The sequence below is a fragment of the Dendronephthya gigantea genome, unplaced genomic scaffold (genome assembly GCF_004324835.1).
Source record: "Dendronephthya gigantea isolate DGI-Jeju-01 unplaced genomic scaffold, DenGig_1.0 000051F, whole genome shotgun sequence".
Lineage (NCBI taxonomy): Eukaryota > Metazoa > Cnidaria > Anthozoa > Malacalcyonacea > Nephtheidae > Dendronephthya > Dendronephthya gigantea.
In genome coordinates, this window is record NW_021163061.1 from 1147349 (window position 1) to 1171952 (window position 24604).

Genomic DNA, 24604 nt, shown 5'->3' on the forward strand with positions numbered 1-24604 from the left:
AAGGATGGACCACAGAAAGCTCTAGACAGAATTGGGAAACTTTGGATAATTTTTAATCAACTTTTATTTGTGAATTTTAACCATTCCATTGGTGTTGAATCCACATGGACCTACGCATCAGCAATAGTCACCTCGACTTCCACACCAGGCTCAATACTGATTGATGTCTAAAATGATTTCATCAAGGAAACATCAGAATAAGATCTAAATAATTTGGCCAACAAAAACACAATCACATTGATTTAACTAATTCAATGCTACCGCCTATTAATTTCAACATGATGTGAATATTCTGTGCTCGGCTCATATGAAGGATACAATTTGTTTCACAATCTCAGAAGGACTGTGCAAATCAATCAATCGCTTATGAATCCTCATTTCAAATCTATCCCAAGTCTTAGAGCCTTCACCACAGGGTGTTTTTCTTGTTGTGATTCGGAGACGTTTTGTTGGTAAACGTACGGGACCTTTCACTTGGAGCTTCTTCTCCTTGGCACCCTTGATCAGATCGCTGCAGACTATAAAAATCAAGAAATTGAATTTACATATGAAACATTACTTAGGGTCAGAAGCTGGTCTTTCCGTATGGCGAGGCTAATGCTAAGAGCTGAGATCTTTCTTTTAGATTATTTGGAAGTTTGGCTAACAAGAGGTAAGCTGAATAGCTGAACTTGAACTTTTACTGAATGGATCATTACTTGATTCATGAACAGTGATGACACAGTCATGTATCAGGCAACTGAATAAAATACTCTGTTTAGTTTACCCTTCTCTAGACTTTTAACATTTCTGCTTGTCAATGTAATTCGGATTCTATGAATCTGGGCTTCCTCCTCGGGACCTCCTTTATCCTTGAAAGACTACAAATACAAAACACACCGTCTATCAACAGAATAATATTTTGCAAATAGATGGCAAATTCAAGCAATGAAAAATAGGTATAAACAGACGTATCCCGGGTCAAAAAGGCGACCAATGGAAACCTTAAAAGATGAACTATTCGTTTTTAGTTTAAAAAGCGTACCATTTTAAACTCTGGCCGACTTAATCTCAAAAGAACAGCGGTGAACCAGTTAGAAAATTTTTACTAAAATGGCTGAGAGTGAAGAGGAAGACACGTGGTCAGAGCTTCGACCAAAAACCATTGCGGGAGTAGTGCGCCAGTAAAATGATAATAACATAAAGTATCCTGAACAGGAGAAAATGCTAATTTCAACCATTTCAACGCTGCCTTGCGCAAATTTATAAAGATCAGTGACAAGTTAAGTTAGTTAACCTCGCTCCCAAGGCATTTCCCTTTCGCCTAATAATTAAGAATTTTTTCTCACTTGGGTATGGTTTAAAACATATGAGTTCATAAGTTCCTAAGATGATATGTTTTGTTCCTCAATCAAAAACTGAACAACTTTTCGATTCTAACGTGCGAAAATTTCTAATCATGACAATTTGCACAAAAGTAGAGCGCAGAAATGAGTATCTCACACGGGATGGAGTCTTTTCTATAATTCTACGAATTGTTCAACATGGATCAAAGCCATATTCATTGACCAATCTAGACTTGATTACAAGTGCATTGATGTACAGTTTGTTCTTCGTTTATTCCTGGAAACAGGCCTTGCATTAAATTCTACTCAAAGGGCCCTGACTGACGTACACTTATCGTATCATACATGAATCATACAAGCTTTGCAAAGCGTAAAATGCTCAAGTATATGACCACAATCAAGACAATGTAATGTCACACGATCTTCATATTAGAGACTGCCTTAATCAAGCGCCTTTAATATAGTTATTTGTCACCTATTCGGCTATCCCCCCTTTTGATAGGACATGCCTATGGAATAAGTCTGTCATAACGTTGTCGAATCGTCGCACTATCATCTACCGCTCAGCGAAACAGCTGTAAACTACGAACACGTCTATATATATTTACAGCGATTGCTCCATGTTAATACTTCATGAAGAAAACAAGTGTATATGAAACAGTTATCATTAGCCACAGAAAACCGAGCTGCAATCCCAGCCATGCCAGCAATGTTCGTTTAAAGAAGAAAGCAGCGACAATTCGGGACAAAAATAACGCGATGTGTTGAGCTGTGTAAGCCAAACGCTGATAGTACCCTGTCAGTTGCGGATGGGTGATCTTGGACAGCAATGAACTTGCCACGGTGAACGATACCAGCGGGGTGCCAACCAGAATAAAAACCAGTAAAAGAAACATATATTCATGACTCCAGTTGAGTCCAAATGTTCCCATAATGATGAGTGGCACTGCTTGAAGAAACATCGCAATTAACAGTAAAAATCGTTCGTCTATCTTCTCTTTTATGACATAGCAGAAAAGGAACAAAACAAGCTGTAACAATAGTCCATTACCAAACAACAAATTGATATGAAACTGGCCGAAGTTGAACAACTCCGAAGCAAACAGTGGGGTGTAAAATCCCGTCACGGATAAAAAGAACCATATAAAGAATATGTAACTCAAAAGACACAAGATTTGGCTCCTGTCAACGGCCGTTTTCTGCGCATCTTCGGCAAACGATTCCGCAAAACCACTGGGAGTTAAAACAAGTTGAGCATCGCTTAGCTCTTCGTCTAGGCTGAAATCTCGCGGTAAAACCAGAGTTATCATGAATATTACCAGCCAAATCACCGCCAGAACAAATCCCGACGAATTTTCCGGGATCACCTTCCAGCCAGATACGCTAAAATTGAATGTAAAAATCGTCGCAAGTGTTGGACCCATCGCACAGCCGAGAATGTAGATTCCATCCAAAAGAAAGAAGACGTTTGCCCTGTGTTTTGCTTTGGTAGTCCTGCCGAGTTCTCCCAACAGTAGAACATCACTGGCAGCAGATATTCCACACAGGATTCGACCAATCAGAGCATAGAACGGTGATAGTGATATCGCGTACAGGGCGTTACCGCACATGCGCAACGCATGGCAGAACAAGAGCATGAGCTTTGGACAGCGGTATTTGTCCGTTAGTTTGCTGAGAAGTGGTGTAAATACAACAACAGCCGCACCGTAGGCCGCCAACACGATACCAAGGTATATTTCGCTCTCCCCAAGGAAATGAATGTACTTCCATGCCGTGGGTAAGATCATGTACTCCTCGATACCGCTGACCAAGAAACGCAATATGATGAAGAATAAAACGCCTTTCTTCATGAACACTGAAGCCATGTTTTCAACGATTTTTATCCTGCTGAGAGAAGAAAGTTATCATGTTAGGCAATACAGTTAGAACTTAGAACTGATAGATAAAGATAGAGGAGCTATCAAACATGGCTGGATCAACAAGAGATGATCCTTACTGGACCTCTAGGAAGAACAGTTTAGAACTGATAGAGCTATCCAGTATAAATAAAGTTAGTGTAGTTTAGGTTTCCTCCTGTAGTAGCACTGGATCAATAAGAGATAATCCTTACTGGACCTCTAGGAAGAACAGTTTAGAACTGATAGAGCTATCCAGTATAAATAAAGTTAGTTTAGTTTAGGTTTCGGCCTGTAGTAACATTGGATCAATAAGAGATGATCCGTACTGGACCTCAATACACGGCTGATCAGGTAAGGGGCGAATACTCAGATATTTCCGTTAGAGCTCTGCTGTTTTTAACCTTAGAGGAGAGAAACTGATAAGTTTATTAAGTACATATGAGTCTCAATCGATCAACGATGGATAGATAATGGATAGATAATGAATATATAGCTCGTTCATATAAACGCATTCAAAACAACGGGGTATTTTCTTCCAGTTTGTTCCTGATATGCAGAGACTCCCAGAGAGGAAAAAATTGCGCTTGTAGATAATAGCTTGCGTTGTGTATGGTTACTGGCTGGTTACGCTTGAGAAGTAACAAAGAAAAAGCTTTTATGAGACACGATACGATTCGGAATTCTATTCAAGTGAAGCGTAGCATTATCATAAACTATAAAAAATTTCCTCGCCCTTGGTGAGTAGGACTGAGTAGGACAGAATTATACCACAACAACTGAACAACAGCTCGGGCTGTTTGTGCGAAGGCTGGTTAGCGCTGCTAGCCGTCGAAGAGTGGATTTTTCAACCGTTGTAAAAATGCCGGAACAGCAATAAAACTAACAATTTTGAACTAAAAATTACTAGAGAATTCTTAATTTAGAAGTAGCTACTAACGTTTAGGTCAGGTTACTCTGAACAACAGGCAATTTTGGAGTGATTGAAAGAACACTATCCCAACACTTTATCAGCTTTCGCACAACCTCTCAAAAACATCACCACAGCAAATATGAAAGAAGCCGCATCAATAAATATTTGACCTCAGTATATATCATGCGAATATGCTTTATTTGCTGTCCATTTCTACAATTACAGATCATAAAAAACAGGTATTTAGCCAAATCAAGCCAAGCATTTGGTAAACAACGATGAATTTGTCTGAACTGAATATTCTTCATAACGCGAACGACCAAAACTTATGATTAAATCAGCCATTCTTGAAAACATACCTATTCATGTCCCACACGGCGAGGTTTATTAATATTCTCAGTCGACCAGTCACAACAGTATAATATACCGACAACTAGCAAGTCTGATGTTAGGGTGAGATAAAGTACGATTGATAATTTACCTTTAATGCTCACAACTCTAAGCTTACTTCCAAAAATATTCATCAGATTTCTCAGGGTTCCACGTCGTCCCAGTTATCAAAGGATAAATATACAAATGTAAACCACATGAGTGTGCTATTTGCATCTAAAGTCTTTCAGGACAAAGCTTGTACACTTCAGTGACACCCGATCAAGCAGAAAGGAAACTTGATATTGTTTACGGCGCATCAATGAATTTGATAATGAAGCCAGGGACGCGAATTACGCTGCACCAGACACACTGGTCACGACAGCTTCTTTTGCCGTTGTGTTATCAAGCAATTTGGTACACTCATTCCGGATTCCGACATTCAAAATCTTTACATCAATCTTTTTTTATGTCTACAAACTTGACACACGATATTGGAATGGCGTCGTTCAATGAGCCATTCAACACGTCAACTTCTGTTTCAAAAGATATTCAGTTATTTATCACAGTTCTATTAAAAAATAAATAATTTATTACCTTTGCTAAATTTCTGTACAAATATTTTGTAATTCGTATCAAACAAGGATAATATTTTAAAGTAGAAAAACCCTATATTATTTATATTTATATATATTTTTAACACGGTACAAACTAATGGAATACATGAAGTGCAAAAAAGAAGAGAAAGTAAATATCATTGCCTGGTTTTATTGGCTTGTGTGTGCGAGATAAAATGTGATGAACCTGCAAAGGCCGTGTTACACAGTCCAATTTTTCATGCAACTTGCAATGCAGGGTTAGGAGTTAATTCTATCTTGAGTAACGTAAATTTGCAACCACGAAACTTTAATGTTTTATAACAATTTACGTGTTTTCGTATACACGTATACAGGGGTGCATTTCAGGTTGCAGAGAGTATTGCAGCATGAAACAGAACTGCTTTGACGAAAACATCCTCGTCTGTGCTTGGCTCAATGAAACTTGTTCAAGTAATATGTTATCTCCCGTTGTCATATTTCAGACCAATTATTCTTGCTATTTAGTTACCATGGCAACAGACCACGCCATGCTGAGCTCGGTAAGGTTCGTATCCAAGCTTTCATCTCCAGCAATGCAAACAACTCTTGGAACAGCGTGTTATGATTCAAAGTTTCCCTCGAACCCAGTAGTATTAACTTGTGCTTTGCTCGCGTCACCGCGACGTTAACTCGCCGCCAGTCTCTCAGCAGGTCTCCGACATGTCCGCCCGCGTTACTACGGACCAGCGAGACTATTACACAAAGCTTGTCCCTACCCTGGTATTTATCTACCGTGTTTATCTCCACGTTGAGTTGTGGTCCAGAACTCCTGAAAGATGTTTAAAAACAGCTTTAGGACAGAGAATGATGAAGGTTTTTGCACTCAAAAGCAATTCTGTTCGCATGCACGAACAAGGCCGATTGCACGCCGACTAACTCCGAGTTACGTCGGACTTTCCTCCACTATAAGATTACATTCACTCTTGCTGAGAAACAACAGTTCATTTGGAAAATATTTGCATGCTTTTTTTAATTCAAAGCAAAAAAACCCCAGGAAATTGAGAAGTGTGTACGTACACTCTGCCAATGAACAAATATTAAAACCAAAGTCAAATATTTAAAACTTAACACTTACTCATCATAATGGCCATGTTCAACGTTCAGCTCTTGTTTGATGACCTTCAGCTGCTGTCTGTACGGCGATATCACGCCAATATCATCACAGTCGAGCCCAGACTTGATCAAACCATGCACAACGCTTGCTACCAAACCAGCTTCGGTTTCGTTATACACATTATGCCCAGAACGAACTTCCCCCGAACCAGGCAACGCGTCAGTATCGAGGAATAACACAGGAAACTTTGGATCCAACGCTGCCAGTAGCCAGGAACATTGAGCTGCAAACAAATACAGAAAGCTGGAACGTGAATGTAATCATGTGTGAAGTGATTATTTAAACCAGGGTAGTTATATACCTGCGTGGTTGCCACTTACAAACTTCAATACAGATAATTGTTAAACAATTTATACTTTGAAGTGACCACCCTTGATTACTGCTTTATCAACGTGTTTCGTAGAGGTTATAGCTTTGAAAAAGCGACTAGACGTGCATTACAACACAATTTACATTTAAACTTTTGAAACAATGTAAATATATAGTGTAATTTCAGATCATTGCAACCTGGATTTTTAGTATACCTTCGTATACCTTCGTATACCTCCGTATACCTTCGTATACCTTCGTATACCTTCGGAAACATCGCATACCTTGCTTTTCCCGCCCTAATCCATCGATATTCTCGCGAAACGCGGCGAATTTTGGCAACTCCAGCAAGGTTTCAGCAATCTTCTTGGTGGCGCATTTCAAGCGATTTTCATAGATGAGCGTGTTTGATAACAACATGATATCTTCATGCATACGATACTGGTATTCCAACTGCACGACCGCGTGTGGATGACATTCTGACAGACGCTTGAATAAACTAATATCCATCCCATCATCTCTGAAAAATAAACATCAAATTTCATCCACTCTACATGGCTTCTTCCAAAAATTTCCAAAACAACGACAAGTTACTGTATCGTAAAACACTATACTCCTGGGGCCGGTTGTATAACACTCTTTAACTTCATTTTGCATAAGCAAGAGCATTGCACCGGCATCGCAAAAGCGTAGGTTCGATTCCTGCCGAAGGACCTATACTTGACTTATTTCTCCATCAACTGTTCCTGGCTTGAATTTGAAGTGTGTATAATTCCACTCGAAATTAAGACCCTTTAAAACCTCTAGAATTTACCTGCATCGAGTGAAGTGCCACACATCATTATTGATTTACCCTCACCTACATATCGCATAGTTAAATCCTAGTTAACTCAGAAATACACAACTCTGCTTTCCCAATTCTGTCCTTAACTACAGTTAAAAGTTAACTAGTCTTTTATACAACTGGCTCAGCACACTGCATTTCACTGTAACTTGATTTCTTACCTGGCTTTCTGGCTTTGAACTAAAGGTGGCAGTTGGTAGTGATCTCCGACCAGAACAAAAATCGAAGAATGTCTTAAAGAGCCTATGCAGACTGGTTGCGTTATCTGAGATGCCTCGTCAACGATACAGTAATCAAAAGATCTTTGATTGAATAAAGTGTGGTTCACTCCAAGACATGTTGTTGCTACCACAAGCTACACAAGGGGAGACAAACACGATTAGAAATACCATCGTGATCCGTAGGGCATACACTAGAAAAACAATTTGAAATGAAAACCAATTGATATTTTTACTTTTGACCCATAGAAATCTTTCAATTCTTTGACAGTTTTGATTTCTTTGGCTGCATTGCAAACGACATAGGGTTGAATATCTGAGTGGACCTTTTGAAGGGAGCCAAGTCGTAAGAAATCCACTTGATTCTGTAACAAATAAAATATTGATGCAATACAAGCTCTCGGAAACTCTTTTTCTTCCTCAGGTGGTTCGTCTTGGAGAACCAGTTGATTGCAGTGTTAAGACCACGTTACACGGTGCAATTTTTCTTTCAACTTGCAACGCAATTCTACCTTTAAGAGATGTAAATTAGTGAAGAGTCTTCAAAATGTAAGTGAAAGAAACGCCATGGATTGTAATGAAGACAAAAGTTTGGTAGTTGCCAAATTTATATCTCTCAAAAGAAGAATTGCATTGCAAGTTGCAGGAAAAATTGCAGCGTGTAACAACAGGGCCTTTAGTACAATTTTGCACGAACATCTAACAGATAAAGATTTTATACCTGTAGTAACTTAAGCAGGATATTATCGACGGCTGAATGCGTGTAGCTTGTTAGTAACACAGATTTCCCAAGAGATACGAGTGCCCTGACTAAACAAGCGATGGTGTGCGTCTTGCCTGCGCCCGGGCATCCCAATATCAAAGCATAGTCTTGGGCTGTGAGCACTTTTTTGATAGCTTTCTTCTGATCGCTGTTCAGATTCTGTAAGATTTGATTAACCTCGTTGTTGCTCTGGCTTAATTTTACAGGCGATGCTATGGAACTAAACCAAACGAGAAATAATAGAGAATCTCAACGATTTCTGTACGCTCTTGTATTCTTGAAATTGCAAATTTTTGTTGTTGTTTATGAAAGTACCATGATGAGAGCTGACTGCTCCAAGCCTCAGAAACATTGCTAGATGTTACGCTGGGAATCTGATCGTTTTCACGAGAAAACCTGGGCGACTCAAGATCAACGACCAGACGACGAAGTTTGCTCTGTGCTTCATTATCAGCGAAGAACAACTTGGCCAGATTAGACCACTGGATCGTAGCACCAGTCGAGATCTCTGCCTTGTCGATACGATACAGAGGAAGACCGTCGACAAAGCGACTCTTGTGGTGGTAACTAGGACGATGATGAAATTAATGGAATTTTATGAGTTGATATAATTTGACAATCATTTAGGACTTCATATCTAATCTAGTCACCCTTGTGAATAGTTTGGCTTCTGTGTTATGCTGTTGTCTGGTTGTAATTTCACTTCAGTTTCAAACAAAACCATTGCAAGTTTCTTTAAAAATATTCAACATACCATTGTGTAAGATTTTTATCCAGTAATACGGAGATAGACTCTCCAGAGATCTCCTTCAGAAAACCTAAAACAATTTAGGGAGATGGTGAGTTTGCTTGGATTACGAAGGACAGAGGGTCAACCCAGTCGAGATATGAGAAGCACAAGGTTACCGCACCTACCACCTCATCTGAGGCCACTGAAACTAATCATTACCTGTGGCTAACGCCATTATTCCATTTTCCTGGCTAACTACGATATAATCTCCCTTCACCAAATGCATATCTGACGAACTAACTTTGAATGATCTTGTTTCACTTTTTCTGAAGCTGTTCACATATCGACCAGGATCCTCCGAAACACTGCAGGATACCAGGGACATCTCACTAAAACAATATCCTTTTTGTTCCCTCTCTGTACCGCTCAGACACCAGATATCACAATCATTGGCTTTCTCCTAAAATAGAAAATGCTCAAAGTACGATAACAGTTTACAGTTCAAGGATTCACCAGGGCAATCGGCAGAGTTTTGGCGACCCATTGCATCAACTGTCAAGTATGGGGAGTCTATGTCGACAGCGTACCTGCATCGCCTCGTGTTCAAGCGCTATCAGTTCATTCCAATGGGAGAAATATTTCAGATGTAGTGGAGACAGATATCTTGTTGACTCTTCAAAGAGTTTCCCCATTCCAGCGCTTTTGTCGTCTCCATTCTCGACACTCTTGTGGTAGATTGTGCAAACGTTCATCTGAGGACAATATCGACAGTTGCGTTCATCCTGAAGCATATCTGAAATAACACAAAGCATTATCACCATCAAAAAGGTCAGGTAAACATTGCGTTTTTTAGACAAAAACGTCCATCTTACCTGGCATACTTTGCAATATTCGTGAACCAGTGTGTGTTAGATATCTTATCAGTTCATTTCTTTTCATTACCAAGGCGCGTTTCTCGTGTTTATACGCAGGCACACCAAGCATGTGTCCCGTCTTCAGGTAAAGCAGCAAACCGCTATCCAGCGTACTGTCGTATCGTTCCATCATCATTAAACTGTATAGAATAACTTGAGCTCGGTGTTCAACGGAGCCTGGGCGATTTGGAGGAGAAAAACAAACATTCAGTTATATGTAGTTTCAGCTAGAACTACTAGAGAAATCAAGCATAAACGTTGTGTCGTTTAGATTTCTTTGGTGAGGACATTAGGAAAAGAAAGGTCGATTACTTGGAAGGACAGTTTAGCACCCGGCTAGATGGCAATGATGTAATCAATCAGTTACCGAGTTTTGTGTGGCATTTCCCAGTCTTCAACTCCAAAGGCAGAACGCGTGTTTCATTTGGAGATGAGTTTTTCTTCATGATATTTGGGTTCCTATTGATTTTCACTTCAACAGATGAATCGATTTGACCTGGAAGAATAGGGAATCAATAAATAAGGTACAGGGGGAGGGCGGTGGGTGAATAAGCTCAGAGGGCCACCTTTACCTTTGAGTCCAAACTTAGGCGACCACACACACTCCTCAATATCAAGCACTTTTGAGACACACATCGCAACTTTATTATCCCCTATGTTCCTCGCTACCCCGCCATCCTTGAAATCTATTTTACTGTGAATAGGATGCGGTTCGACGTTGAAGAACTTTGTGCCCCATTCGGTGAGGAACGGCACGAAGTCGGAGACTTTCGACAAGACTTCGTCCTCCGCAATGCCGAGGCCATAGAGCTCGGTTAGATTGGACTGTTGCTGTAGCAACTGGCTGGCGTGATCCAGGATGAACTTGGCAGAGAAATCTACGACGTAATAGAGATTGCTTCAGGTGTGCAGTGAACTCTTGCACTACTAACTTCTCCAATAAAAATTTCCAAAAAAGCTGGTGATATAACTGGCACGTTAGCAAGGTTCACCAGAGAAAACCAGGCCAAAAATAATACCTTTAATAGGAAGACTAGGTTTGCACGATAACTTTGTATTTTTCTAAATGTTATTGACGTATATTTGAGGTTGATATAGTCGCAACTTTTTGCCAGATGTAATGTTTCATTATATAATAACCTTCATCCACCACAATCGGCTAATCTACTGACGTGAAAATACCTGAAATGGCACAAACCTTTGGCGACTAATGTTGCTTCAAAGATACGATGCATCATTGTCCCCAGAAACATCACCTGGTTTGGTCCCTCGGTCTTGAAATACTTGTCTAAAACACTCCGTCGTAAACATTTCGTTGAGGTCGATATCGAGGTTGGTGTGACCAGAAAGTCAGGATACACAACAATGTAGTTCTCGTTTTCGTTGTTCAAAATATAAGAACCGGAAACAGACGTTTTTCCTGCAGGAAGAGAAGAAAATGAGCATAAAACATCATCCAGCCATGACTTCACCGTCTTTTTGAGTTGTATTTTACCTGGTACAAAGCCACGGCTACACAAACGATTTTTGTCACCAGTTTTCTCTTTCTAGTGTATGTTTTTGAGTGAATTGTGTACTTAGTTGTATTGCTTAACAAAGCGAAGTAATCTATTATGTTACATTTACTCAATACCATACACCAGAAGAAGAAAATCGCCGTCAAAAGACGCCCGTTTAACCGAAGCTTAAAAGACTGCAAAAAATAAATGAGAGATCACTCCAAGATCTCACCAATTATATTCACAATATCTCCGTGCTCAATTTCCGTTCGTTCCCACTCTTCCTGTAGCTGACAATATTTCTCGGAATTATCCAACTCGTCGAATAATCTGAGAACTTTCTCCACGCCGGCATTCGTTGCAGTCACGTTGTCAAGAATCTCCCGACGATAAACTTCCAACACAAGAAATCGCTGGTAGTCTTGGTTAGGTAAATCTGAAAAAAAGAAAACCAATTTTTCTCAATAGCTCCATCAGTTCTAAACTGTTCTTGCTGGAAGTTCAGTGAGGATCATCCCATAAACAACGAGGATACTCGCCTGCATTTCCATGGCTTGCTTTAGCATCCTGAAAGGTAATATTCCTTTTCAAGTTATTCAGCTCAGTTGATTTACTTCGGACATATTGTTTAGCTGGAGAAACAATAACATCTCGCTTCTTGCTGGATGATCTTATCTCCATCGGAGACCACGATACACCATCCACAAGCTTGCAAACCTCGTCCTGGTTGAACGAGAGATCAAACATGTCTTGAATATTCTTCCCAGAAGGTTCGGATAACGCGTGATTCAAGTCAACCATGTCGTCTTCAGTACCACCAGTTGTCTCTTCATCCAAGACGACTTCCGCTGGTTTCTTATCATCCAAATGACTGCTGTGATGATCATTACTCTTTTCTCCGTCAAGAGAGAGCTTTCTTCTCGTTCTGATCTAAAATTGGAAGAGCATTTGCAGTTAATGCTTATATACTGCATGCTTAGCACTATAGAAAAAAACAACTTTGGAAAAAGTTGTATTAAATATATTGTAATTACTGTTCCCTGAGTGAAAGGTATTAACAATGATTTATTCCCAGAATCAGTCCCATAGTTCAACAATGGAAGATTTGACACTTTACCTTGAAATCATTATTCTTGAAATCTTCATTATCATCATTCTCGTAATTATTACTTTTTATCAATTCATTACTCCTTCCATTAGATTCAACGCCATACCCTGACAATATACTAAAATTCTCACCAGCCACACTCACTCCAGATTCAACCCCAGATTCCAGCTTCTTGGTGCTCAAGGGAGGTTTCGCTGTCTCAACTTTCTTTCCCTTTTTTGACAATTTAAATGTTTTTCTAGCTAGTTTGAAAGATGAATTTCTAAGTGAATTTCCAGCTGATTTCATCTCACCAGATTCACCAACTTCTGTGAAATCCTTGTCTGAAGGTTCTACTCTACTTTTATTTCCAGATACGTTTCCTTTCTCTGCAACATGTTTTGAGTAATTGAGATTTCTGCTCAAAGAATTAGCGATGCCGGACTTCTTGATATGATTATCCTCAGAATAAGGACTAGAAAACACATTCTTGTTACCCTTATTAACAGAGCATGTGATTGGGGTTTTATTTTTGAACCTGATAACAGGAGGCGTAGGTGGAATAACAGAATCATCCAATAGATCCATACATTCGGTTGAGTTTGGTGTTCCCACTGAACTAATAATGCTGTTGGTTAACTCTGGACATTGAATCTTAACACAGCCCTGCATTTTGGACGCTTCAATACCGTTGGTTAAATGCGATAGCCCATCTTTACTGTTAGTTGACATATTTAACTCATGGTCTGTTCCTCTAATTGCCGTAAATGAAGCAGAACTAAGATCAAGTTTCACCTGCAGGTTTTTTGCACCAGCAACCAAATTTACATTGTTATTAAGGCACTCTGTGGGCTTTTGACTTTTGGGAGACCTAGATGTTGCATTTTTGTCACATTGTTGCACTAAGGTGTCATTTCGTCGGCGTTTTGCAAGAGGTTGCTTTCCTGGCTCCTGGATTAATGCATCTTCTGTCAAACCATTAACTGATGTATTCTTTTGAAATAGAAAAATGAATGTTAATATAATGGGTTTAATTGTCTAAATAACATATTGTTATCTAACACACACGTCACACCGTTTAATTACATAAAAATTAATGAAGTCTGAATTGCAATATGACTTGGAATGAGCGTATTTTACCAACCTTTTGAAAATATTTAGAAATATCTGAAGTTGAGCTAGTCTTTCCACTTTCCTAAGAAAAGAAATTTGTTCTATAGTCTATACTTTATGTATTTTTTAAATATGCATCTCTTTTTATACCTTATTTTTAGTTTTTTTTAGTGATAATGACTTTCTTGCTACACGCTGTTTGACTATGCCAGCATTCATTGTAAAATATCGCTTCAAAAAACCCTAAAACCGTTTCAATGAATGTTTTTAAAATCACTCCACGTCAATCGCCATTTTGAAAAAAATCTTTCAGTCATTAAATCTTTCCCGCGAAAATTTTCCCGCTATACTGATCTCAAAGGCTCCCTATGAACTGGATAACTTGGTTCCAATTCGGGTGGTAGATATCGCCCCATTTCAGAAACAAAAACACTCGTGAAAACTCATCATAACAGCTTCTAAAGTAAGGTCATTTAGGTTAAACTGTTTGCGGGGTTTTTTTCAAGCTGTTGGTTCACTTGGTTGATAATCTTGGGGATTGTGGATAACACCTTCAAGACGTGACATGCCTTCCTGCACATCCAAACCAAAAGCAAACGATCTTAATCACTGGACCGTTGTAAATTATGCAAATATTCTTTGATACTTGAGATGTTGCTGGAGAAATTAAATATTTGAAAACATAACGACAGGAGTAGAGTTGGTTACAATCTAGTAAGGTTGGCTACAATCAAACGATCTTATTTATCATATGTGAAAAGTGAAAATGGCAATAGTATAACTTGGTCTGGTCTGGGCGTTCTATTGAATCATACCCGAACAAGTCTAGTAAATTGTAAGTGTATTTCATTCACAAGTGTTTACATCCAGATAAATATATGAGCAACCACACAAGACACACTCACACAGTACGAGATGATAAACGATCCATGAGATCTTTATCGCAATGAGACATAATGAATATGATCTTAGAATATTTGAAACATGAGACGAAATGTCGCAGTTGAGGGCAAATTTAACGAGCCGTTGGTTTGGTTTGAATTGGTATTTGTTAGACAAACATTAAAGTCAAAAGAGGTATGTTAGTTCCTACAGAATTCTACAGTCCGATATGGTTAATTATTTATATCTTAGATATACGTACGATATTCTGGTCTTGCACAGCGCAAATTCAATTGACAATGTCACAAATCGATGCTTTAATATTAATATTTAGTTAGAAACCACTCTACGATATAACGAGATTTTCTTTAGAATAACTGTCAACTGATTCATTGCAAATAACATTCGCTCCTTCTAGGAATTACAGTGGATCAATGAAGAATGAAGCCTTCACCAGCCCCAGTGCAAAATCCTGGAAAGATTCGAACTGTTCTTTATTTCCTGGAAAGTACTGTATCACGAAGCTACACAATACAATGCTTGCTCCTGCTGCACTTTTTATCGCGGTCAGCGGACAGCACAGTGCACATCATCCTACTCCTGATTGGAATAGTAACAATCGTCTATTTCAACGGCTTCCGTCGTCTCAACAGACTTGTATATGAAACTGCAGTGATGTTTTCATTTTTTGTCGTTGTTTTAAAAGGATTATTCACTCTCCTGTTTATTTTTGCGCTTTACGAAGTTATTCTAAACATACTTGGCTACCACTCGGAAGATTATAAAAAATTTAAACACAAAGTCAAATTGTTCCTCACAGAGTTAAGCTCAGTCACCTGCACTTCAATTCTGAACACGACGAGTGAAGGAATTGTGGTACTGGGTCCGAATGACGTCATTAATTTATGCAATGCAATATGGTACATTTTGTATATAATGATGATAGCAATGGGGTTAAAAATGGGTATGCCAGATACAGATAGGATACGTAAGGATAATTTCTGGACAAATCTGTACTTCACGGTACTCATGGTCATGGTCTGGAAAATGTTTGAAAATTGTCTGCTCTACGGTTTCTGGCAGTCAGCGGAGTTACAGCGAGCGTCATGCGTGTATGTACACTACATAAGATATGGGGAGGCTGGCTTTAGGTCGGTTGTAATAAAACAATAGATTAAATAGATTAAAACGATTTCTAAAGTTGATCTAAACTTTCCTTGCCTATTGTACTATCCACAATCCCTAAGCATCTTGTGGCACCCCATGAAAGCCATCAATATCCCATAGCATCCATACTCTCAAAAATCCCATCATTCATACCATCATCCATAACGATATCAAAATCCATGGCGTCCTCAGTCTTAGTGCCGCTGGACGATGTTTGTGAACTGGACGGCATTATTCTCTCAGTCTTCACTCCGCTGGTGCCAGCGATTTGAGTAATCGATGTTTTTGCCAGCGGTTCCTGCTTTCTGTTTCCGCTGGCGAGCTCTTCGTGAACACGTCTGCTTTCTTCAACATACACATTCGGGTGGTTTATGGTTTCTGCATGTTGCAAAGATACCTAAAGGTGAATACAGGAAGTTTTAGAACTGGTAGAACTATCCAGTATAAATAAAGTTAGTTTAGTTTAGGTTTCCTCCTGTAGTAACACTGGATCAATAAGAGATGACCCCTACTGGATCTCTAGGAAGAACAGTTTAGAACTGATAGAGCTATCCAGTATAAATAAAGTTAGTTTAGTTAAGGTTTCCTCCTGTAGTAACACTGGATCAATAAGAGATGATCTTTACTAGACCTCTATGAAGAACAGTTTAGAACTGATAGAGCTATCCAGTATAAATAAAGTTAGTTTAGTTTAGGTTTCCTCCTGTAGTAACACTGGATCAATAAGAGACGATCCTTACTGGACCTCTAGGAAGAACAGTTTAGAACTGATAGAACTATATCCAGTATAAATAAAACTTGCCTTGTGTGTGACTTCAAAATATCGAGCACAAGCGAGCTGGTAGTGAGAATCCCTGACAAGATCTTGGATCTGAAAAAGATTTAAACTTCGGTATTCAAACTAATGAATTCAGTTCTTTAGAACAAAAATCAGGGCTCGCCGAGGCGTGTGGAATGACATTGGATAATTAAACACATACGCAAAGTCATTGAATCGACAATTCTACCTCTTTAATAGCAGAAGCAGGCACGCCATACGAAACCAATTTTTTCCGTAAAATATCTGCATCAGAATGCCGAAATGGGCAACCTAAAAATCCATCGTTTAGTTAGATACTCCCCTCTGCTGTAACGATCACTTTCACAGAAATTATACCGTGGTAATCTCCTTGTCCGGGGTGGTTGGACATGATAATCTTCATACAACTATAGGGGTATAATCAGCTCTCTTCCCTTCTTTTCCATAACTGTGACGAACACCGTACGAATATCCTTTTTCAAACTAAATGAAGGCATTCAAGTTAGATACTGTGCTACTTAGGATGATTGAGAAGATGCATTCAAAGTGTCTTCATAATATATCACCTTATCAACTTCCATAATCTTTGTGAACTCAGTTCTCCAAAACGTCAGAGCCTCTTCCAGTGTTAAACCAAGTCCCTGAATGATAAAATATCCGAACATAAACACACAATGCATTATAGACATGAAATGATGATCAACTGTTTAAAAACAACTTTGAAACCTTGATAAACAATCCATACTGCAAACGACCACCATGTTTTAGATGATGATCTCGTCTGAAAGCTTCGTGTAACTGCCTCATGCAGAGGGGGAACGAGGTCTTGGACAACTAGAATAAATCAAACAGAATTATTATATTGACTGCAGGAAAGTTTAAAAAAAAATTCAGAAATTTTCTATTGCTCACGAAATCAATTTGACCGATGGTGATCTTGCCACCCGGCATGTCTTTCTTGCTGTCATACCCTTCCCCGAGATATTGACGACTGGAGAAAGATAAAAAGCATTCTAATGTCAGCATTGGATGAGTTTTACAAATCACAGTTTGGGAATTTTATGGGTCATTTCTTGGGTGTCAATTTCATTCACCTCAAACTTGTCAATCTTGGCAGAAGACGTTCATCCTCTTCCAGGTAGGGAAGAGCTCTCACGGTTACCTGCAAAGAAATCATACAAAAATGGTTAAGAAAGGTTGTATATATCAAGAACATCTGATAGAAAGAACACCTTGCAACAGTCATATTCAAGACTTAACTTACAGCAAGAGCGAGAGAAAGATTTGACCTGAAACAGTTGCTTATTATCGACACTAATCCATTTTCTGGGACATATGCAAAGCCCTGGGTGGAGACAAAAATTAATATATATGAAGTTGCTTAATTCTTGAAGCTTAATAATTCCATATTAGAAATATCTTTTTTCAAACCTTTTCTAAGTATACTTTTCGTGAACGAACCAAATCCAATGCTTCTGTAAATGGAACCTTTAAAGTGCAATATATTCCAGTAAAGTGAAAATAGAAATAAAAGTGTACTTGCTAATATGAAGCTTGGGAAGTTAAACCATGCAAAGAGATGATAAGGAATGAATATTGGAGGTTGTTTTAAGATGCATGACAATAGTTTGGAGGAACTCCACAATTTCAGTGTAAATATTATTTTACCTTATAATAGTCAGTTACTTTCACAGTTTCTGCACTTGTTTTGTAACCAGAATCTGCAAGATTGTTTAATTTCTTGTCTCTTTCCTCTTCTGATATCTAAAGAAAGATAAAGTGTTTTAATACTTGACCAGAAACAGCTTTGAAAAAGATAACATTCTTTGGAGATATATTCATCATTTGAGAAGTTTCAATAAAAATACTTATATAGAAGAGTCAGTTTAGACAATCATGAAAACAACAAAATTAACTTCAATACATACTGGTGCGTATTCTAATTTATTTTCCTCTAAAAACTTTTCAATTTGTTTAGATGTTTCCAGACTGAAGCGGAACCTAAAAAAGCATCCTCTATTACTATAACAACACCAAAAGAATATTTCTGTTGGTATATAGAATCAATTGCAATGCTTACTTAAATAAATCAACCTCTTGTGCGATGAACCACCTCCTTAATTCTTCACTACAATGTAAAATAAAGGTAGGAAATTATATAGGTTTCATGGAGAATGGCTAAATTATGCAAGTGCCTTGTGTCAAAGAGGCCAGCATAAAGAAATGAGAACAAGATATATGGATACATTTGTCTGTGTCCATACCATGCAATGTCAAGCTTTGTTTCATGCAGGCTCATAACAAAGTCAATAATGGCCTCTTCTGCCATGCAATAACCATGCATCAGCAACTGTAAAAACTTACGATCTGCAGTAAGCCAAACGTAATATAAAATGTGATGTATTGTCTTTTACTGCCTCTTTTTTTAAATCTTCAACATGATGAGTGTTCTTAACTGTCTGTTGATCATCCTAAATGAGTAAAGTTGGAGTGTTGAGCAGTTTGAACATATTTCAGAGGAGGGGGGGGGTGAGGGTTCAGAAGAGAAAAACAGCCACAAAATTTAGGAGGGTGGTTTTTTACCGTAGAATATGTAATTTTTAGGAATTTCTTTATTGAACTTCTCATATCGATTTCATATTCGCGACTGTCCTTCTTTCTTCTGATGCCTGAGGTTTCAACATCTCGTAAAACTACGAAATATTTAGCAGCAAGCTTGAGCTATTGCATTTAGGCACGAATCGTACATACACACCAACATTTTAACTCTTCTAACTTACGTTTTAGACGTTCAACTGCAATAGATTCAAAATCCTCCAGAGATATCTTATGAACGGGTGGAATATCGTACATTTGAAGACGAGAATGAGCCTGAACTTCATGCCTGAGTTTGCTGCTAGCAAAATCCATCTTCAACAAGCTATATTCAAACGATTACACCTCAAAATACATAAAATATCTCGTTGATCGTTGATAATTTCTTTACTTTATATATTTTTTTTTTCTTGTTTTCCCGCTTCTTCCCGCCAAAAATATTTCCTCGTTCCAGGCCAAAATCGCTCGTCCTCCACGTCAACAACAGGGCCAAAATTAAATATATTTTCAAAAATTTTCCTCATTTTTTTCTCTTTTGATACGCTTTCGCTGCTTCTCTGTGTGCCCAGATCCGAAGTATTCCCAAGAATTCACAAACTAAATATTACCTTTGCAGACATTCTTCACTCTTCGCAAAAACAAAAGCAATTTTAAAATTAGTTAAATTGCTACTTCGCGGGCTCGAATGCAGATTTAAATGCCCATTATCAACATTTATCAGATACAAACATTAGAATTGAAAAAGAAGGCAATTTCTTTGTTTACATCTCAAAAACTGGTCTCATTGCTTATATTTAGGAAACAGCTATTAGTAAATCATCAGGATTGTTGTATTTCAATGCGATGAGATACAATAAATGGCCCAGAGAACTTCTGAAACTTCTTGGAACGAAACAGAAGTTCGAACTTAAAAGAACGTTACATTTGAGCGCTAATGTGTCCCGCTTCTCCGTGCGATCTATTTCAACCTGTTGTAAAAAACTAAAGCTGCATCACAATCAACCAAAAGCAGTCTCTTCACCGCAGCATGCTGAGCTATTTGTAGCCTCGCTTCGGAAGTCAGATCGCGTGATTCTTGAAGAAGCTTTGAAAAAATACAATTCCGAAAATGAAGGTTTGTCAACAAAAGGGGCATTTTCATTATTATTATAATTTGTTACATTTAATTGAATGCGAACTTTTTGTTTTCGTTTTTTTTTCTTCTTAGCATTGCATTATATTTCAGTGGAAGATTCGGATATTTTGAATAAACTAGGATTAAAATATAAATTGTTTAATTATTTAGGCCAGCAAGTTGTAAGTCCTCCAACTATTAAACAGCTCAAGTTAGGTATGTAGGTGTATCCTGCTTCACTCAGGCCAAACGTCAAGCATCAGTGCTTTTGTGCCACTGTTTTGATATATCACTGTATCTGGTGTTAGACAGTTTTATCCAAACAATCCAATATTTAATCAATCTTCATTCTCAGCTGCTTATCACACAGCCATTCCTTTCATGGGTTTTGGATTTTTGGACAATGCAATTATGATTATTGCTGTAAGTATATTTTGTTATAAAATATATGTAATACTTGTTCAAATGAGTTAACTTTAATGAAATATTTAGGGAGAATATATAGAACTAAAGATTGGTGTGACCCTGGGAATATCTACTATGGCTGGTAGGTGTTTCACAATTTTATCCAGCATAATTGCAAACGTTTCATAATATATGTTTTCCTCAGCGTTGCCATAGCAATGATGGCATCATCTCACAAATGGTATCTTTTTTTAGCTGCTGCACTTGGGAATATTGTGTCAGATGTATCTGGTTTAGGGTAGGCTTTTGTTGAATTCTGTATGATACATATTATACCTACCTAGTTATTATACCTGCCATATTATACCTGTTGTTTGGCATAGTACATACTAAATCAACAAACTTAAGATATGTGTTGTCTATTTCCACATGTTTAGCCTGGCTGGTTATGTCGAGGCTTTGGCCACTAGACTCGGCTTCGAAGGACCTCAAATGAACTCTGCTCAACTGCAAATGACGAGAACTGTCGTTGCAACAAACCTGGTAAACTAAATACCACTCTATGATCCATAAGTTTCGAAAACAATGATCTAACCTACCGTGTTCGGTGAGATCAAATGGATGGTCGTTTATTAATTCAACTAATATGGTATTTTACCATTTCAGGGTCGTGGCATTGGAATAGTCATTGGATGCATTTTAGGGATGTTTCCACTCTTGTTTTATAAAGAACCTGAAGTTGACAGGACTGAAACACCAGCAAGTGATACAGACAAAACATGACACACAGTCAATAGGCTTGTGATAAGGAATAAATTATTTTAACTCACACTGACATTGTAATGTAACTCTACGAAATCACAGAATACCTATCAGAAGTAGAACTCCTGTACTTTTTTCGTAAGTGTGATTCGTCATGATTCGTCACTTAGCAAGTGCATTTTTTTGAAGCAGTCACCCCCCTGCCAATACTAAAAATGCGCTGATTTCAGACATTGGCAGGGGGGTGACTACCTCAAAAAAATGCACTTGCTACGTGACGAATCATGACGAATCACACTTATGAAAAAATAGTATAGAGTTATTCTTCTGATAGGTATTCTGTGACGAAATGGGCTGCTAGCACACACTACACCATCCTTGAAAGACAATCTCAACTTAGTGTGATAGAATTGAATGATTCATTTGAACAAATTTATGTGTATATTTACATGTAGTAGAAAAATATAATATGAAATTTGAACAAAATGCTGGTGCAAATCCAGCACGTCAGTCTTGGAACATTTTCCTGATATCATAATATGCATCTTAGAGACTCTGGAACTGGTCTTGCTTCGACCATGGCAAAACCCTCTCAAACACTGTATTGTGAATAAACCAAAGTGTGTTACATTTTAAACACCAAAAACGTCTCTCAGGAAGATAGAGAATCTTGATTAAATTCAGAGATGATTGAACTTGTTAACTATATTCAATCCAATCCACATTATCCTGAGTAATCCTTTACAATACCCTGTGGTACGTACTCATGTATACATCATCTCTGCCATCTGAGACATTGGTTTAGGAATATGTAGCAACTGATCAAAATATGCAGCCAACTCCTCAGGAGTCGTATCGTCCATGTTTAAAGAGTCCACAACGTTAACATTCGCACCATTTCTAAACTGTTCCCCACAACCCTGAACACGTTGTCTGGGACTTGTGGGTGGATTTGAAACATTTCTTTGCACCTCAAGGCTCTGCGGCAAAGAGTCGTTCAGTTCTGACACAGACAAATCACATTGTTTCTGTTTAGTTCTTTCTAGTGCACTTTTGAAAATGAAAGTAGCATCTTTTAAAATCTTGCGCTGCTTGTGTTTTTCCGGTAAACGTCCAGAATTTTTCGCTCGAAATTTCATCTTCTTTATCCTTTTCTTCTGAGGTGAGAATTTCATTCTAAGAAAAAGTAGATGTAGGTCACAGAAATCTTACAACGTTTTAAATTTCAAATCCTTCATTTTTGACACAGAAGGATGGGAAATCTGACAGAAATTTGAAAAATTAAAGCAATGATTCCTTGACTGCATTGCAAAAGAAATAACGATAATTGTTTGACATATAATAATCACTTTATTAAAACATATTATGAAAGTTTATATTGAACGTATTCAGAATTCAACTTTAGTGATCTAAAATCAATCATTATAACTCTTTTCAAGCAAGAATAACATATTGAGATGTCATTGCGTTTGAATGCTGTAAATAATAATAATATTTTGGACGCAGATACTTGCTAATCGTATATTTACCACCGTTTATTAATAGTGATGTCAGCAACTATAAACACTCAAATGAAATACTGTTTGAAAAAACACTTTATTTCCTATATATATACAAACAATAATATGAATTCTAAAAGTGACATACGTTCTATGATTCACCCTTAACTTTTTGAAAATATTCTGCAACTCTGTATCGCTCTCTGTTGTATGGAAATCATCGTTTTTTTGCAACGACTTTTCACAACTCTCTGAAGAATCCGCCATGTTGAACGTTGTTATGATGAAACAACAATGCATAATTATTACGTCATTTGAACACATCATTGCGCAGCACTGAACTTGAAATAACTGGAGCGGGCAAAAGTATACCCATTGAAATTTTTTATGGTAAAATTAACCGATAAAGTTAACAATTGAGACGATTATCTATTGTTGTTTATGCGTTCATCAGCACATGGGAAGCATGATGCTTGAAATAGGCCTTGCTGTTAAAGCGATTCTCCATTACCGTCCGCTTCACCCCCGCGGGCGAAGCGGCCTTTGAAATTCTTCCCATGCGACCGTGACGGGTATGAAAAACAAAGCGCGCTTCACCCGCGCGGGCGGAGCGGACGCAATGGAGAATCGGCTTTAAAAAGTGCATTGTGTGTTGGAATGTTTCTCAGGTAATAAAAGGTGGTTGAAAACGAGAAGAAGTCAGACTTTTAGTAGTCTTCTAAAGGAAGGATCACTAGAAGAAGTTTCTTTGGGGAAAAGTTTTGAAGAATCTTGCTCAGTCAGGTACAGTCATGGTCATTGTTGATTGAAACTTGAAAGAATCTCTTGGCTTGATCTTTGGCTTTGCAAATTAATTCATCGTCGTGTTGATTTGAATAACCAGAAGACGTTAGCGACTAGAGGCATATTCTTGCCAATTTTCGTTGCTATATCTTGTATATTTCGATTGAAAATGTGAAATACAAGTGAGCTGTTAACTTAATTTAGTTTTTCCTTGCTTATTTTATTTCAGAGCGAACTACGGCGCCGAAAGATGGGGAAGGAGAAACACAAACGCTAGCTTGCATCGAATAATAGGTATTGTTCTATACTAACTTGCATTTGTGGCTTGAAATATGTGGGCGAAACTAGAATATAGTTTTATACTGAAATTAATCGAACTTTTCGGGACTTTATCGCTGGAACTTTCCCGGTTGGCGCCTGGCGTTCTTCGGACACGGTTATCGTATTATGAATACTTCTGAAGTCTGTCAGCGCTTCATCTTAGTCTTATTCCAACTTAAATTGAATGCCTATATAAAATATCCGTATTTGTATATGTATGAAGTTACTAGACTATGTGTTGAGCTGTATCTTGTCGTTCCTTTGCTTCCCATGAAAATTAGTTCTACCACAAAACAAGAATACTATTTAGCGCGGTTTCTCTTTTTTAGAATGAAAGAATCGTCGGAGTGGAGAGATGTCGGAGCTGCCTCGGGCGACATTAATGCACGCAAATACAAAACACGATTTCGGTGAAAATTTGCATGAGTAAAATATGCATGGATTTGGCTTTTTTCTGAGATATATTGAACACTCTTCTGTTTACCTCCTTGATTTTCAACTTTTCGGATTGCAGTTTGTGCATGTGTCTGGTCGTGTCAAGCGCAT

At 38.1% G+C, this 24604-nt stretch overlaps 6 protein-coding genes across 8 annotated transcripts; 1 reads left to right on the plus strand and 5 right to left on the minus strand.

Moving 5' to 3' along the window:
* Nucleotides 1–46: 46 nt before the first annotated feature.
* Nucleotides 47–1133, minus strand: LOC114528675 (40S ribosomal protein S20). Its single transcript, XM_028550353.1, has 4 exons — nt 1025–1133; nt 767–860; nt 319–518; nt 47–167 (listed from the first exon to the last, which is right to left on the minus strand). Exons 1-4 carry the CDS (start codon nt 1025–1027, stop codon nt 111–113), a joined length of 354 nt encoding a protein of 117 aa, XP_028406154.1. The 5' UTR covers nt 1028–1133; the 3' UTR covers nt 47–110.
* A 758-nt stretch (nt 1134–1891) lies between these two features.
* On the minus strand, nt 1892–4884 carry LOC114528667 (tetracycline resistance protein, class H-like). 3 transcript variants are annotated; one of them, XM_028550342.1, is made up of 2 exons: nt 4615–4884; nt 1892–3209 (listed from the first exon to the last, which is right to left on the minus strand). In XM_028550342.1, exon 2 carries the CDS (start codon nt 3188–3190, stop codon nt 1949–1951), a length of 1242 nt encoding a protein of 413 aa, XP_028406143.1. In that variant the 5' UTR covers nt 3191–3209; nt 4615–4884; the 3' UTR covers nt 1892–1948. The 3 variants fall into 3 exon arrangements, with proteins under 3 accessions (XP_028406143.1, XP_028406142.1, XP_028406140.1); XM_028550341.1 differs by having other exon boundaries at nt 1892–3212; nt 4615–4883; XM_028550339.1 differs by lacking the exon at nt 4615–4884 and adding an exon at nt 4493–4593 and having other exon boundaries at nt 1892–3212.
* Nucleotides 4885–5177: 293 nt separating this feature from the next.
* On the minus strand, nt 5178–14015 carry LOC114528720 (DNA replication ATP-dependent helicase/nuclease DNA2-like). Its single transcript, XM_028550397.1, has 19 exons — nt 13882–14015; nt 13763–13813; nt 12649–13611; nt 12071–12461; nt 11764–11967; nt 11231–11452; nt 10605–10910; nt 10400–10528; nt 9991–10209; nt 9706–9911; nt 9338–9578; nt 9143–9206; nt 8704–8955; nt 8347–8608; nt 7862–7990; nt 7569–7762; nt 6848–7083; nt 6216–6477; nt 5178–5909 (listed from the first exon to the last, which is right to left on the minus strand). Exons 1-19 carry the CDS (start codon nt 13948–13950, stop codon nt 5606–5608), a joined length of 4704 nt encoding a protein of 1567 aa, XP_028406198.1. The 5' UTR covers nt 13951–14015; the 3' UTR covers nt 5178–5605.
* A 601-nt stretch (nt 14016–14616) lies between these two features.
* Nucleotides 14617–19622, minus strand: LOC114528666 (DNA primase large subunit-like). The gene is given in 17 exon segments (XM_028550338.1): nt 14617–16177; nt 16583–16651; nt 16788–16870; nt 16937–16990; nt 16993–17062; nt 17146–17220; nt 17306–17413; nt 17492–17570; nt 17674–17741; nt 17844–17924; nt 18011–18067; nt 18248–18343; nt 18508–18580; nt 18660–18707; nt 18944–19050; nt 19163–19272; nt 19360–19622. Coding segments are annotated over 17 exon segments (1599 nt in total). The 5' UTR covers nt 19490–19622; the 3' UTR covers nt 14617–15886.
* Nucleotides 19623–19891: 269 nt separating this feature from the next.
* Nucleotides 19892–21560, plus strand: LOC114528673 (transmembrane protein 65-like). The gene is made up of 7 exons (XM_028550351.1): nt 19892–20288; nt 20460–20504; nt 20644–20711; nt 20781–20835; nt 20949–20991; nt 21131–21236; nt 21360–21560. Exons 1-7 carry the CDS (start codon nt 20018–20020, stop codon nt 21474–21476), a joined length of 705 nt encoding a protein of 234 aa, XP_028406152.1. The 5' UTR covers nt 19892–20017; the 3' UTR covers nt 21477–21560.
* Nucleotides 21561–21727: 167 nt separating this feature from the next.
* LOC114528674 (oxidative stress-responsive serine-rich protein 1-like) lies at nt 21728–23221 on the minus strand. Its single transcript, XM_028550352.1, has 2 exons — nt 23103–23221; nt 21728–22631 (listed from the first exon to the last, which is right to left on the minus strand). The coding sequence occupies exons 1-2, from the start codon at nt 23219–23221 to the stop codon at nt 22220–22222; spliced, it is 531 nt and encodes a 176-aa protein (XP_028406153.1). The 3' UTR covers nt 21728–22219.
* Between the last annotated feature and the right edge of the window lie 1383 nt (nt 23222–24604).

Excerpts from the sequence above, each read along its gene's own strand:
- LOC114528675 (XM_028550353.1), bottom strand. Across the intron at positions 519-766 it reads TGTTAAAAGTCTAGAGAAGG|TCTGCAGCGATCTGATCAAG; the intron begins GTAAACTAAACA and ends TGATTTTTATAG. Across the intron at positions 168-318 it reads CTGAGATTGTGAAACAAATT|ACATCAATCAGTATTGAGCC; the intron begins GTATCCTTCATA and ends AAATCATTTTAG.
- LOC114528720 (XM_028550397.1), bottom strand. The coding sequence starts at position 13,950 with ATGAATGCTGGCATAGTCAAACAGCGTGTAGCAAGAAAGTCATTATCA. Across the intron at positions 10,210-10,399 it reads GAAATGCCACACAAAACTCG|GCTCCGTTGAACACCGAGCT; the intron begins GTAACTGATTGA and ends CAAATCGCCCAG. Across the intron at positions 9,579-9,705 it reads TTGAACACGAGGCGATGCAG|GAGAAAGCCAATGATTGTGA; the intron begins GTACGCTGTCGA and ends TTTCTATTTTAG.
- LOC114528673 (XM_028550351.1), top strand. The coding sequence starts at position 20,018 with ATGAGATACAATAAATGGCCCAGAGAACTTCTGAAACTTCTTGGAACG. Across the intron at positions 20,289-20,459 it reads ATACAATTCCGAAAATGAAG|GCCAGCAAGTTGTAAGTCCT; the intron begins GTTTGTCAACAA and ends TTAATTATTTAG. Across the intron at positions 20,712-20,780 it reads ATGCAATTATGATTATTGCT|GGAGAATATATAGAACTAAA; the intron begins GTAAGTATATTT and ends TGAAATATTTAG.
- LOC114528674 (XM_028550352.1), bottom strand. The coding sequence starts at position 23,221 with ATGGCGGATTCTTCAGAGAGTTGTGAAAAGTCGTTGCAAAAAAACGAT. Across the intron at positions 22,632-23,102 it reads TTAAGGGTGAATCATAGAAC|AATGAAATTCTCACCTCAGA; the intron begins GTATGTCACTTT and ends ACTTTTTCTTAG.